The sequence below is a fragment of the Rhinopithecus roxellana genome, chromosome 13, assembly GCF_007565055.1.
Source record: "Rhinopithecus roxellana isolate Shanxi Qingling chromosome 13, ASM756505v1, whole genome shotgun sequence".
Taxonomy (NCBI): Eukaryota; Metazoa; Chordata; class Mammalia; order Primates; family Cercopithecidae; genus Rhinopithecus; species Rhinopithecus roxellana.
Window position 1 is genome coordinate 16,322,530 of NC_044561.1, and position 14,406 is coordinate 16,336,935.

The 14,406-nt window shown below is 41.0% G+C and overlaps 1 protein-coding gene across 1 annotated transcript in view; it reads left to right on the plus strand.

Annotated features, from left to right (window-relative positions):
* C13H22orf42 (chromosome 13 C22orf42 homolog) overlaps nucleotides 1-10,724 on the plus strand; it is a 34,564-nt gene extending 23,840 nt beyond the window's left edge. Inside the window, exons 11-19 of the mRNA XM_030915293.1 lie at nucleotides 41-68; nucleotides 586-647; nucleotides 1,061-1,088; nucleotides 2,628-2,689; nucleotides 3,106-3,133; nucleotides 3,623-3,697; nucleotides 5,323-5,358; nucleotides 7,999-8,063; nucleotides 10,677-10,724. Of these exons, the coding sequence (XP_030771153.1) occupies nucleotides 41-68; nucleotides 586-647; nucleotides 1,061-1,088; nucleotides 2,628-2,689; nucleotides 3,106-3,133; nucleotides 3,623-3,697; nucleotides 5,323-5,358; nucleotides 7,999-8,063; nucleotides 10,677-10,724 (432 nt within the window). The remainder of the gene's footprint in view (nucleotides 1-40; nucleotides 69-585; nucleotides 648-1,060; nucleotides 1,089-2,627; nucleotides 2,690-3,105; nucleotides 3,134-3,622; nucleotides 3,698-5,322; nucleotides 5,359-7,998; nucleotides 8,064-10,676) is intronic.
* Nucleotides 10,725-14,406: the final 3,682 nt, after the last annotated feature.

Below are 14,406 nucleotides of genomic sequence, written 5' to 3' on the forward strand. Positions count from 1 at the left end.
ACCTGATCACTATTTTGTTGTGTTTTTTCTCTTATTGCAGAGCAATTCGAAAGCCCAGCCTCAACTCTGTACGTATACTTTTTTTCGTAACAGCTTTATTTAAACGTAGTTGACGTGCAAAACAATTTGCTCATTTAAATTAGGTGATTCAGCGTTTTTACTATATTTACACGGTTGTGCAACCATTGTTACAATCTCATCTGAGAACCTCTTTATTCTCCCTGAAAGAAACCCCACTAGTAGTCACTCCTCTGTCTTTCCCAACTCCCACACCCCTGGATCTAGGCAGCCTCGAATCTACTTCCTGTTTCTATAGTACAGTGGCTTTCTATATTAACCGGTTCTTAGGGTGACTATTTCACATTGATGAGGTTGCCCTAGCTAGAAAGCCAAGGATCTTTCATTTCTTTCTGCCCCTCTCCTTTGCCTTCCTTCAACACAAGGAGAATGGTCCAGCATCTGCTCAGTCCATGCTTGTCAACCACCCCCCTCCATACACTCCAGCCCTGGTCCACAGCCCCCAAGGCTCCTTGTGGGATTCCTCAGCAACCCCAATGCACTGACCATCACTCTATGTTCTCCTAGGTCCTGTTGAAGATCTGCAGGCGTCTGCACATGACAACATGGAGGATATGAAATCAGAATGTGTAAGAATTTATTTCTTTCTCTGGAAGAGAAATGGTTTTTTTTGTTTTGTTTTTTGTTTTTTCTGGGGCTTATAGACTATCAAGTGAATATCATTTTTGACTGCCATCATGGACCAGGCTTCAGTTGGTCATGGACTCTAGCGACTGGTCACTAGAGGTTATGACCAACTGAGGCCTGATTGACGATGGTAGTCAAAGGACGGCATCACTTACAAACTGTTTGGTGTAGTGAGTGTATTTCTCAGTAGCAACTTTTCTCCCTGAAAAAATAATTTTGTATTTGTCTGCCAAGATGGACGCTTGCTAAATATTCCAAAAAAAACCCCACTGCACTGTCCACAAGCATCCTCTATGCTTTCTTTCGGGGCCAGTAACCTGATCACTGTTGTTGTTTTTTTTTTCTCTTGTTGCAGAGCAATTCGAAAGCCCAGCCTCAACTCTGTACGTATTCTTTTTTTTTTAACAGCTTTATTTAAACGTAGTTGACGTGCAAAACAATTTACTCATTTAAATTAGGTGATTCAGCGTTTCTACTATATTTACACGGTTGTGCAACCATTGTTACAATCTCATCTGAGAACCTCTTTATTCTCCCTCAAAGAAACCCCACTAGTAGTCACTCCTCTGTCTTTCCCAACTCCCACACCCCTGGATCTAGGCAGCCTCGAATCTACTTCCTGTTTCTATAGTACAGTGGCTTTCTATATTAACCGGTTCTTAGGGTGACTATTTCACATTGATGAAGTTGCCCTTGCTAGAAAGCCAAGGATCTTTCATTTTTTTCTGCCCCTCTCCTTTGCCTTCCTTCAACACCAAGGAGAATGGTCAAGCAGCAGCTCAGTCCATGCTTGTCAGCTAGCCCCCTCCATACACTCCAGCCCTGGTCCACAGCCCCCAAGGCTCCTTGTTGGATTCCTCAGCAACGCCAGTGCACTGACCGTCACTCTATGTTCTCCTAGGTCCTGTTGAAGATCTGCAGGCGTCTGCACATGACGGCGTAGAGGATACGAAATCAGAACGTGTAAGACTTTATTTTTTTCTCTGGAAGAGAAATGGTTTTTTTTTTTGTTTTGTATTTTGTTTTTTCTGGGGCTTCTAGACTATCAAGTGAATATCATTTTTGACTGCCATCGTGAATCAGGCCTCGGTCATGGACTTTAGCGACCAGTCACTGGAGGTTATGACCAACTGAAGCCTGATTGACGATGGTAGTCAAAGGACGGCATCACTTACAAACTGTTTGGTAGTGAGTGTATTTCTCAGTAGCAGCTTTTCTCCCTGAAAAATAATTTTGTATTTGTCAGCCAACATGGACACTTGCTAAATATTCCAAAAAAAACCCCACTGCACTGTCCACAAGCATCCTCTATGCTTTCTTTCGGGGCCAGTGACCTGATCACTGTTTTTTTTTTTTTTTTTTTCTCTTATTGCAGAGCAATTCGAAAGTCCAGCCTCAACTCTGTACGTATTCTTTTTTTTTTTAACAGCTTTATTTAAACGTAGTTGACGTGCAAAACAATTTACTCATTTAAATTAGGTGATTCAGCGTTTCTACTATATTTACACGGTTGTGCAACCATTGTTACAATCTCATCTGAGAACCTCTTTATTCTGCCTCAAAGAAACCCCACTAGTAGTCACTCCTCTGTCTTTCCCAACTCCCACACCCCTGGATCTAGGCAGCCTCGAATCTACTTCCTGTTTCTATAGTACAGTGGCTTTCTATATTAACCAGTTCTTAGGGTGACTATTTCACATTGATGAGGTTGCCCTTGCTAGAAAGCCAACAATCTTTCATTTCTTGCTGCCCCTCTCCTTTGCCTTCCTTCAACACCAAGGAGAATGGTCCAGCAGCAGCTCAGTCCATGCTTGTCAGCTAGCCCCCTCCATACACTCCAGCCCTGGTCCACAGCCCCCAAGGCTCCTTGTGGGATTCCTCAGCAACCCCAATGCACTGACCATCACTCTATGTTCTCCTAGGTCCTGTTGAAGATCTGCAGGCGTCTGCACATGACAGCATGGAGGATATGGAATCAGAATATGTAAGACTTTATTTCTTTCTCTGGAAGAGAAATGTTTTTTTATGTTTTGTGTTTTGTTTTTTTCTGGGGCTTCTAGACTATCAATTGAATATCATTTTTGACTGCCATCATGAATCAGGCCTCAGTTGGTCATGGACTCTAGCAACCGGTCACTAGAGGTTATGACCAACTGAGGCCTGATTGACGATGGCAGTCAAAGGACGGCATCACTTACAAACTGTCTGGTAGTTAGTATGTTTCTCAATAGCAAGCTTTTCTCCCTGAAAAATAATTTTGTATTTATCAGCCAACATGGACGCTTGCTACATATTCCAAAAAAAACCCCACTGCACTGTCCACAAGCATCCTCTATGCTTTCTTTCGGGGCCAGTCACCTGATCACTGTTTTGTTTTGTTTTGTTTTTCTCTTACTGCAGAGAAAGTCGATCATCCAGTCTCGCCTCCGTACGTATTCTTTTTTTTTTTAACAGCTTTATTTAAACGTAGTTGACATGCAAAACAATGTACCCATTTAAAGTAGGTGATTCAGCGTTGTTAGATCTACTAACATTCCCACATCTCAGAATAGGGAACTGAGGCACAGAGGGTTCATTTCACTCTCCCAGGTATGTGCAGATTCTAAGTAGGATTTGATCCCAGGCCATTCTTGGTGACTTGGATCTGCTGCTTTTCTATATTGTCTCCTCTAAATAAAGGTATCTCCCTGCATAAACAGTCCATTTTAAGTGCAATGAACCTTGCAAAATCCTCCTAGAACCCAAATCTAAATTCAGGTAGAGTTGAAAAGCAGACGGTAAAAACTGGGATCAAAAGTTTCATCTGGGAATAAGTTTTTACTCATTTCTCTGCTGTCCTCTGCCAGCAACATGTCAAGCACTGTCTTTATTATAATACATTTCCAAGAATCTATAAGAAGTCTGCTCTGCCTTGCAGGTTTGCCTATGGGTTCCAAGGGCTGGACAACAAAACTATGGAAATGGAGCAGACTTTGTTGTGCAGACAATAAAGGTAGTGTGGAAATTAAATCATTCAGTTCACTTAAGCAAATAATTGCAGTTTATTCATTCAGTGCCCCATATTAGAGAAACTCAGTAAATGCTGTGTCATGTTCTTCATTTATTTCATTTGTGCCAATTTATGCATTAAATCAATGGTGCGTGACACAACTGCACAAGAAAAGTAACATTGACAACTTAGAGTTCAGTTTTTTTTTTTAGTATTTTATTTTTTTGTGAAAAGGTCTCCTTTGTCGCCCAGGAGTGCACTGGTGCGATCACAGCTCACTGCGATCTTGACCTCCCCAGCTTCAGGTGATCCTTCCACCTCAGCCTCCCAAGTAGCTGGCCATAAGTCACGTGCCACTATATCAAGTTTGTTATTATTATTATTATCTTTGTGGAGAAGGGATTTCACCATTCTGCCCAGGCTGGGTTCACTTTTGATGGTAAAGGACATCTCAAATGTTTAGACATTTGCTTTCAGTTTGGTCAATTATGAATACAGCTATTACAAACCTTCCTGTGTCTCGTTTGGAAACATAATTTTTAAAATGTAACTGAGGAAATACTTCAGGTTATGATGAATTGCTTGTATGGTAAGACTATATTTTTCTTTGTAAGAATTTTGGTAGAATTTACCAGTGAGATCATCTGAATATAGTGTTTTAGTTGTTTGAAAAGATATTAATCATTGATTCCATATCTAAAATTCTAAAATAAATATAGGCCTAGTCAGATGATCTATTTCTCCTGAGAAGACTTTTGGTCTTCTATCATAGATTTTACAAATTCGCTCATTTCATCGACTGTACCCAATTGTGAGCACAGATGTGTTCAGAATATTCCTTTATTATGTACTATTTTTTATTCGACTCCTCTTAAACTAATATTATTAGTATACTGTGACTTCTTTCTTTCCTTTGTGGGTAGCCAAGGTAGAGGTTTATCAATGTTACCGATCTTTTCAAAGAACCGGCTTTGGGTTTCGTTGATATTTTCTGGATTTCCTGTTTTATATTCCATTGTACTCTGCAATCATTATTGATTTATCATCTGTTCTATGTGACACTGCTGTTTTTCTCTCATTGCCCAAGGTGAAGCTTAGATGATGAATTAAGATTTTTCTCATTATTGTGACAGCATCCTGAATGTAACTCATTGAATGTAATCTCATTAAAATGCACACTGAATAATTCAAATGATGAAGATGTATGCTTTACTACAACTTGAAAAATACAACAGGGTAGATGATAAACGTAGTGGCAGGGTATGTAGATCCACAGAAGTTAAATGATCTTGTAACATTTCATAAAACTGGGGATTTGCCTGGACCTTCAAATGGGGAGGAGGTGTGATGAGATGCTGTCGCTGAACCATACAGTGCCTTTCTGTTTTAAACTGTTCTTAAGGTGACTATTTCACATTGATGAGGCTGCCCTAGCTAGAAAGCCAAGGCTCTTTCAATTCTTTCTGGCCCTCTCCTTTGCCTGCCTTTGACGCCAAGGAGAATGGTCTCGCAGCAGCTCAGCCCATACTTGTCAAGCGCCCACTTCTGTACACTCCATACACCCTAAGGTTCCTTGTGGGATTCCTCAGCAACACCAATGCACTGACCGTCACTCTGTGTTCTCCTAGATTCTGATGAAGATCTGCAGGCGTCTGCGCATGGCAGTATGGAGGTGAATATGGGATCACAACTTGTAAAATGTATTTCTTTGTCTGGAAGAGAAACTTTTTTTGTTTTTTTCTGGGGCTTCTAGACTATCAAGTGAATGTCATTTTTGACTGCCATCGTGAATCAGGCCTCAGTTGGTCATGGACTTTAGCGACAAGTCACTGGAGGTTATGACCAACTGAGGCCTGATTGACGATGGTAGTCAAAGGATGGCATCACTTACGAACTGTTTGGTAGTGAGTGTATTTCTCAGTAGCAGCTTTTCTCCCTGAAAAATAATTTTGTATTTGTCAGCCAACATGGACACTTGCTAAATATTCCAAAAAAAACCCCACTGCACTGTCCACAAGCATCCTCTATGCTTTCTTTCGGGGCCAGTCACCTGATCACTGTTTTGTTTTGTTTTGTTTTTCTCTTATTGCAGAGAAAGTCGATCTTCCAGTCTCCCCTCTGTACGTATTCTTTTTTTTTTAACAACTTTATTTAAACGTAGTTGACATGCAAAACCATGTACCCATTTAAAGTAGGTGATTCAGCGTTGTTAGATCTACTAACATTCCCACATCTCAGAATAGAGAACTGAGACACAGAGGGTTCATTTCACTCTCCCAGGTATGTGCAGATTCTAAGTAGGATTTGATCCCAGGCCATTCTTGTTGACTTGGATCTGCTGCTTTTCTATATTGTCTCATCTAATAAAGGTATCTGCCTGCACAAACAGTCCGTTTTAAGTGCAATGAACCTTGCAAAATCCTCCTAGAACCCCAATCTAATTCAGGTAGAGTTGAAAAGCAGACGGTAAAAACTGGGATCAAAAGTTTCATCTGGGAATAAGTTTTTACTAACTCTTCTGCTGTCCTCTGCCAGCAACATGTCAAGCACTGTCTTTATTATAATACATTTGCAAGAATCTATAAGAAGTCTGCTCTACCTTGCAGGTTTGCCTGTGGCTTCCAATCGCTGGACAACAAAACAATGGAAATCAAAGGAAATTTGGCCTGCAGACAATGAAGGTAGTGTGGAAATTAAATCATTCAGTTCACTTAAGCAACTAATTGCAGTTTATTCATTCAGTGCCCCATATTAGAGAAACTCAGTAAATGCTGTGTCATGTTCTTCATTTATTTCATTTGTGCCAATTTATGCATTAAATCAGTGGTGGGTGACACAAGTACACAAGTAAAGTAACATTGACAACTTAGAGTTCAGTTCTTTTTTTTAGTATTTTATTTTTTTGTGAGAAGGTCTCCTTTGTCGCCCAGGAGTGCACTGGTGCGATCACAGCTCACTGCGATCTTGACCTCCCCAGGTTCAGGTGATCCTTCCACCTAAGCCTCCCAAGTAGCTGGCCATAAGTCACGTGCCACTATATCAAGTTTATTATTATTACTATTATCTCTGTAGAGAAGGGATTTCACCATTCTGCCCAGGCTGGGTTCACTTTTGATAGTAAAGGACATCTCAAATGTTTAGACATTTGCTTTCAGTTTGGTCAATTATGAATACAGCTATTACAAACCTTCCTGTGTCTTGTTTGGAAACATAATTTTAAAAATGTAACTGAGGAAATACTTCAGGTTATGATGACTTGCTTGTATGGTAGGACTATATTTTTCTTTGTAAGAATTTTGGTTGAATTTACCAGTGAGATCATCTGAATATAGTGTTTTAGTTGTTTGAAAAGATATTAATCATTGATTCCATATCTAAAATTCTAAAATAAATATCGGCCTATTCAGATGATCTCTTTCTCCTGAGAAGACTTTTGGTCTTCTAACATAGATTTTATAAATTCGCTCATTTCATCGACTGTATCCAATTGTGAGCACAGATGTGTTCAGAATATTCCTTTATTATTTACTATTTTTTGATTTGACTCCTCTTAAACTAATATTATTAGTATATTGTGACTTCTTTCTTTCCTTTGTGGGTAGCCAAGGTAGAGGTTTATCAATGTTACCGATCTTTTCAAAGAACCGGCTTTCGGTTTTGTTGATATTTTCTGGATTTCCTGTTTTCTATTCCATTGTACCCTGCAATCATTATTGATTTATCATCTGTTCTATGTGACACTGCTGTTTTTCTCTCATTGCCCAAGGTGAAGCTTAGATGATGAATTAAGATTGTTCTCATTATTGTCACAGCATCCTGAATGTAACTCATTGAATGTAGTCTCATTAAAATGCACACTGAATAATTCAAATGATGAAGATGTATGCTTTACTACAACTTGAAAAATACAACAGGGTAGATGATAAACGTAGTGGCAGGGTATGTAGATCCACAGAAGTTAAATGATCTTGTAACATTTCATAAAACTGGGGATTTGCCTGGACCTTCAAATGGGGAGGTGTGTTGAGATGCTGTCGCTGAACCATACAGTGCCTTTCTGTATTAAACTGTTCTTAAGGTGACTATTTCACATTGATGAGGCTGCCCTAGCTAGAAAGCCAAGGCTCTTTCAATTCTTTCTGGCCCTCTCCTTTGCCTGCCTTTGACGCCAAGGAGAATGGTCTAGCAGCAGCTCAGCCCATGCTTGTCAAGCGCCCACTTCTGTACACTCCATACACCCTAAGGTTCCTTGTGGGATTCCTCAGCAACACCAATGCACTGACCGTCACTCTGTGTTCTCCTAGATTCTGATGAAGATCTGCAGGCGTCTGCACATGGCAGTATGGAGGTGAATATGGGATCAGAACTTGTAAGACGTATTTCTTTCTCTGGAAGAGAAACTTTTTTTGTTTTTTTCTGGGGCTTCTAGACTATCAAGTGAATGTCATTTTTGACTGCCATCAGTGAATCAGGCCTCAGTTGGTCATGGACTTTAGCGACCAGTCACTGGAGGTTATGACCAACTGAGGCCTGATTGACGATGGTAGTCAAAGGATGGCATCACTTACAAACTGTCTGGTAGTGAGTGTATTTCTCAGTAGCAACTTTTCTCCCTGAAAAATAATTTTGTATTTGTCAGCCAACATGGACACTTGCTAAATATTCCAAAAAAAACCCCACTGCACTGTCCACAAGCATCCTCTATGCTTTCTTTCGGGGCCAGTCACCTGATCACTGTTTTGTTTTGTTTTGTTTTTCTCTTATTGCAGAGAAAGTCGATCTTTCAGTCTCCCCTCTGTACGTATTCTTTTTTTTTTAACAGCTTTATTTAAACGTAGTTGACATGCAAAACAATGTACCCATTTAAAGTAGGTGATTCAGCGTTGTTAGATCTACTAACATTCCCACATCTCAGAATAGAGAACTGAGACACAGAGGGTTCATTTCACTCTCCCAGGTATGTGCAGATTCTAAGTAGGATTTGATCCCAGGCCATTCTTGGTGACTTGGATCTGCTGCTTTTCTATACTGTCTCATCTAAAGAAAGGTATCTGCCTGCAACAGTCCGTTTTAAGTGCAATGAACCTTGCAAAATCCTCCTAGAACCCAAATCTAATTCAGGTAGAGTTGAAAAGCAGACGGTAAAAACTGGGATCAAAAGTTTCATCTGGGAATAAGTTTTTACTAACTCTTCTGCTGTCCTCTGCCAGCAACATGTCAAGCACTGTCTTTATTATAATACATTTCCAAGAATCTATAAGAAGTCTGCTCTACCTTGCAGGTTTGCCTGTGGCTTCCAATCGCTGGACAACAAAACAATGGAAATCAAAGGAAATTTGGCCTGCAGACAATGAAGGTAGTGTGGAAATTAAATCATTCAGTTCACTTAAGCAACTAATTGCAGTTTATTCATTCAGTGCCCCATATTAGAGAAACTCAGTAAATGCTGTGTCATGTTCTTCATTTATTTCATTTGTGCCAATTTATGCATTAAATCAATGGTGGGTGACACAAGTGCACAAGTAAAAAACATTGACAACTTGGAGTTCAGTTTTTTTTTTTAGTATTTTATTTTTTTGTGAAAAGGTCTCCTTTGTCGCCCAGGAGTGCACTGGTGCGATCACAGCTCACTGCGATCTTGACCTCCCCAGCTTCAGGTGATCCTTCCACCTCAGCCTCCCAAGTAGCTGGCCATAAGTCACGTGCCACTATATCAAGTTTATTATTATTATTATTATCTCTGTAGAGAAGGGATTTCACCATTCTGCCCAGGCTGGGTTCACTTTTGATAGGTAAAGGACATCTCAAATGTTTAGACATTTGCTTTCAGTTTGGTCAATTATGAATACAGCTATTACAAACCTTCCTGTGTCTTGTTTGGAAACATAATTTTTCAAATGTAACTGAGGAAATACTTCAGGTTATGATGACTTGCTTGTATGGTAAGACTATATTTTTCTTTGTAAGAATTTTGGTAGAATTTACCAGTGAGATCATCTGAATATAGTGTTTTAGTTGTTTGAAAAGATATTAATCATTGATTCCATATCTAAAATTCTAAAATAAATATCGGCCTATTCAGATGATCTATTTCTCCTGAGAAGACTTTTGGTCTTCTATCATAGATTTTATAAATTCGCTCATTTCATCGACTGTATCCAATTGTGAGCACAGATGTGTTCAGAATATTCCTTTATTATTTACTATTTTTTGATTTGACTCCTCTTAAACTAATATTATTAGTATATTGTGACTTCTTTCTTTCCTTTGTGGGTAGCCAAGGTAGAGGTTTATCAATGTTACCGATCTTTTCAAAGAACCGGCTTTCGGTTTTGTTGATATTTTCTGGATCTCCTGTTTTCTATTCCATTGTACCCTGCAATCATTATTGATTTATCATCTGTTCTATGTGACACTGCTGTTTTTCTCTCATTGCCCAAGGTGAAGCTTAGATTATGAATTAAGATTGTTCTCATTATTGTCACAGCATCCTGAATGTAACTCATTGAATGTAGTCTCATTAAAATGCACACTGAATAATTCAAATGATGAAGATGTATGCTTTACTACAACTTGAAAAATACAACAGGGTAGATGATAAACGTAGTGGCAGGGTATGTAGATCCACAGAAGTTAAATGGTCTTGTAACATTTCATAAAACTGGGGATTTGCCTGGACCTTCAAATGGGGAGGAGGTGTGATGAGATGCTGTTGCTGAACCATACAGTGCCTTTCTGTTTTAAACTGTTCTTAAGGTGACTATTTCACATTGATGAGGCTGCCCTAGCTAGAAAGCCAAGGCTCTTTCAATTCTTTCTGGCCCTCTCCTTTGCCTGCCTTCGACGCCAAGGAGAATGGTCTAGCAGCAGCTCAGCCCATACTTGTCAAGCGCCCACTTCCGTACACTCCATACACCCCAAGATTCCTTGTGGGATTCCTCAGCAACACCAGTGCACTGACCGTCACTCTGTGTTCTCCTAGATTCTGATGAAGATCTGCAGGCGTCTGAACATGGCAGTGTGGAGGTGAATATGGGATCAGAACTTGTAAGACGTATTTCTTTCTCTGGAAGAGAAACTTTTTTTGTTTTTTTCTGGGGCTTCTAGACTATCAAGTGAATATCATTTTTGACTGCCATCGTGAATCAGGCCTCAGTTGGTCATGGACTTTAGTGACAAGTCACTGGAGGTTATGACCAACTGAGGCCTGATTGACGATGGCAGTCAAAGGACGGCATCACTTACAAACTGTTTGGTAGTGAGTGTATTTCTCAGTAGCAACTTTTCTCCCTGAAAAATAATTTTGTATTTGTCAGCCAACATGGACACTTGCTAAATATTCCAAAAAAAACCCCACTGCACTGTCCACAAGCATCCTCTATGCTTTCTTTCAGGGCCAGTCACCTGATCACTGTTTTGTTTTGTTTTGTTTTCTCTTATTGCAGAGCAATTCGAAAGCCCAGCCGTCAACTCTGTACGTATTCTTTTTTTTTTAACAGCTTTATTTAAACGTAGTTGACGTGCAAAACAATTTACTCATTTAAATTAGGTGATTCAGCGTTTCTACTATATTTACACGGTTGTGCAACCATTGTTACAATCTAATCTGAGAACCTCTTTATTCTCCCTCAAAGAAACCCCACTAGTAGTCACTCCTATGTCTTTCCCAACTCCCACACCCCTGGATCTAGGCAGCCTCGAATCTACTTCCTGTTTCTATAGTACAGTGGCTTTCTATATTAACCGGTTCTTAGGGTGACTATTTCACATTGATGAGGTTGCCCTAGCTAGAAAGCCAAGGATCTTTCATTTCTTTCTGCCCCTCTCCTTTGCCTTCCTTCAACACCAAGGAGAATGGTCCAGCAGCAGCTCAGTCCATGCTTGTCAACCTACCCCCCTTCCATACACTCCAGCCCTGGTCCACAGCCCCCAAGGCTCCTTGTGGGATTCCTCAGCAACCCCAATGCACTGACCATCACTCTATGTTCTCCTAGGTCCTGTTGAAGATCTGCAGGCGTCTGCACATGACAGCGTGGAGGATACGAAATCAGAACGTGTAAGACTTTATTTCTTTCTCTGGAAGAGAAATGGTTTTTTTTGTTTTGTTTTTTGTTTTTTCTGGGGCTTCTAGACTATCAAGTGAATTTCATTTTTGACTGCCATCATGGACCAGGCTTCAGTTGGTCATGGACTCTAGCGACTGGTCACTAGAGGTTATGACCAACTGAGGTCTCATTGACCATGGCAGTCAAAGGACGGCATCACTTACAAACTGTTTGGTAGTGAGTGTATTTCTCAGTAGCAACTTTTCTCCCTGAAAAATAATTTTGTATTTGTCAGTCCAACATGGACACTTGCTAAATATTCCCAAAAAAAACCCCACTGCACTGTCCACAAGCATTCTCTATGCTTTCTTTCGGGGCCAGTGACCTGATCACTGTTTGTTTTTCTTTTTTCCTCTCTCTTATTGCAGAGCAATTCGAAAGCCCAGCGTCAACTCTGTACGTATTCTTTTTTTTTTAACAGCTTTATTTAAACGTAGTTGACGTGCAAAACAATTTACTCATTTAAATTAGGTGATTCAGCGTTTCTACTATATTTACACGGTTGTGCAACCATTGTTACAATCTCATCTGAGAACCTCTTTATTCTCCCTCAAAGAAACCCCACTAGTAGTCACTCCTCTGTCTTTCCCAACTCCCACACCCCTGGATCTAGGCAGCCTCGAATCTACTTCCTGTTTCTATAGTACAGTGGCTTTCTATATTGACCGGTTCTTAGGGTGACTATTTCACATTGATGAGGTTGCCCTAGCTAGAAAGCCAAGGATCTTTCATTTCTTTCTGCCCCTCTCCTTTGCCTTCCTTCAACACCAAGGAGAATGGTCCAGCAGCACCTGAGTCCATGTTAGTCAACGGCCCACCTCCATGCACTCCAGCCCCAGTCCACATCCCCCAAGGCTCCTTGTGGGATTCCTCAGCAGCACCAATGCACTGACTGTCACTCTATCTTCTCCTAGATTTGGTCGAAGATCTCAGTGAGGGTCCCCCTGTTAGTTTTGAAGATTACATGACACCGGAGATGGTAAGATTCATTTCTTTGTCTGAAGAAATGTTTTTCCTGGTTCCTCTTGCCTTATTAATGAAATGAAGATACAAAAATCTGACCAAGTACATTATAGAAGACAATTGCAATTTTTTGTTGGCTGGAATATCAAGGGAATACCATATTTGATGGCTGTCATCCATCAGGTCTTAGTTGATCATGGACTCTAGTGACTGGTCACCGGAGTTTATGACCAACTGAGTCCGGTTGGATGATGGTGGTCAAAAATGAGAGCATCACTTAGAAACTATCCTTTAGTGAGCATATTTCTCAGTAGCAACTTTTTCTTCTTGAAAAATATTTTGTATTTGCCAGCCAACATGGATTTGCTAAATATTCCATGAAAACCCATTGCCTTTTCCACAAGCATCGTCTATGCTTCATTCACGGGGCCCGTGACTTGATCACTGTTTGACATGTTGTTTTCTAATGTCACCAAGTGAATAAAAGATTAGTACTGGCTGGGCGTGGTGGCTCATGCCTGTAATCCCAGCACTTTGGGAGGCCGAGGCAGGCGGATCACGAGGTCAGGAGATTGAGACCATCCTGGCTAACACGGTGAAACCCCGTCTCTACTAAAAATACAAAAAATTAGCTAGGCGTGGTGGCAGGCACCTGTAGTCCTAGCTACTCGGGAGGCTGAGGCAGGAGAATGGCGTGAACCCGGGACGTGGAGCTTGCAGTGAGCCAAGAGCGCGCCACTGCACTCCAGCCTGGGCGACAGAGCAAGACTCTGTCAAAAAAAATAAAAGGTCTGTGCCAACAGGACTCCATGTGATCTGATCCTCATAGTGTTTTCCTTTCTCCTATTGCAGGCAAAGAGGGGACGCGAAGCTTACCTCCGTAAGTGTGTGTGTGTGTGTGTGTGTGTGTGTGTGTGTGCATATATTTTGTTTGTTTGTTTGAGACGAAGCCTTGTTCTTGTCCCCTAGGCTGGGCTGAGATGGTAGAATCTCGGCTGAAGGAATCCCCCACCTACCAGGTTCCAGGAGTTCTCTGGCTTCCGCGTCCCAAGTAGCTGGGATCACGGACGTCTGCCACCACGCCCAGCTACCATCATTTTATGAATGCATATTTCCATCTGGGTGAAAAAATATATCACAAACCCCTTTCTCTTCCTACTGAGCACCTGTGAACAGTGACCTGCAGTTTGTGGCTGCAGCCAGTCCTCATGGAGCCTGGTGTTCTTACATTTCATTCTGCAGCTCACATTCTCAGTCACCCTGCAGGAGAACACCCGCCCCATCCTGGGTCATTACAGAGTGTGCCCGTCCATCTGCTGCATCTGAGGAGCTGGGGCCAGCTTCTACGGTGAATCCATATATTTCTGTGTTTCCTGGATAAGAAAGAGGAAAGGAGCTGAGCTGGGGGAGGAAGAGGTAATATTAACTGACTCCTTAGTTTGTACCAGGCACTGTACTGGTTACATATCCTTTTATCTCATGTAATTCTTACCAAACAGTAAGGGGGTTGGGAGTGATAGGGACAATACTGTTACCTCCATTTTAGGGTGAGAAAATTAAGGCTCAGAAAGGTTAAATAACTTGCCCAAGGTCACTCAGTTGCTAAGAGCCAGGATATGAAACAGAAGCTTTACATTACATGGG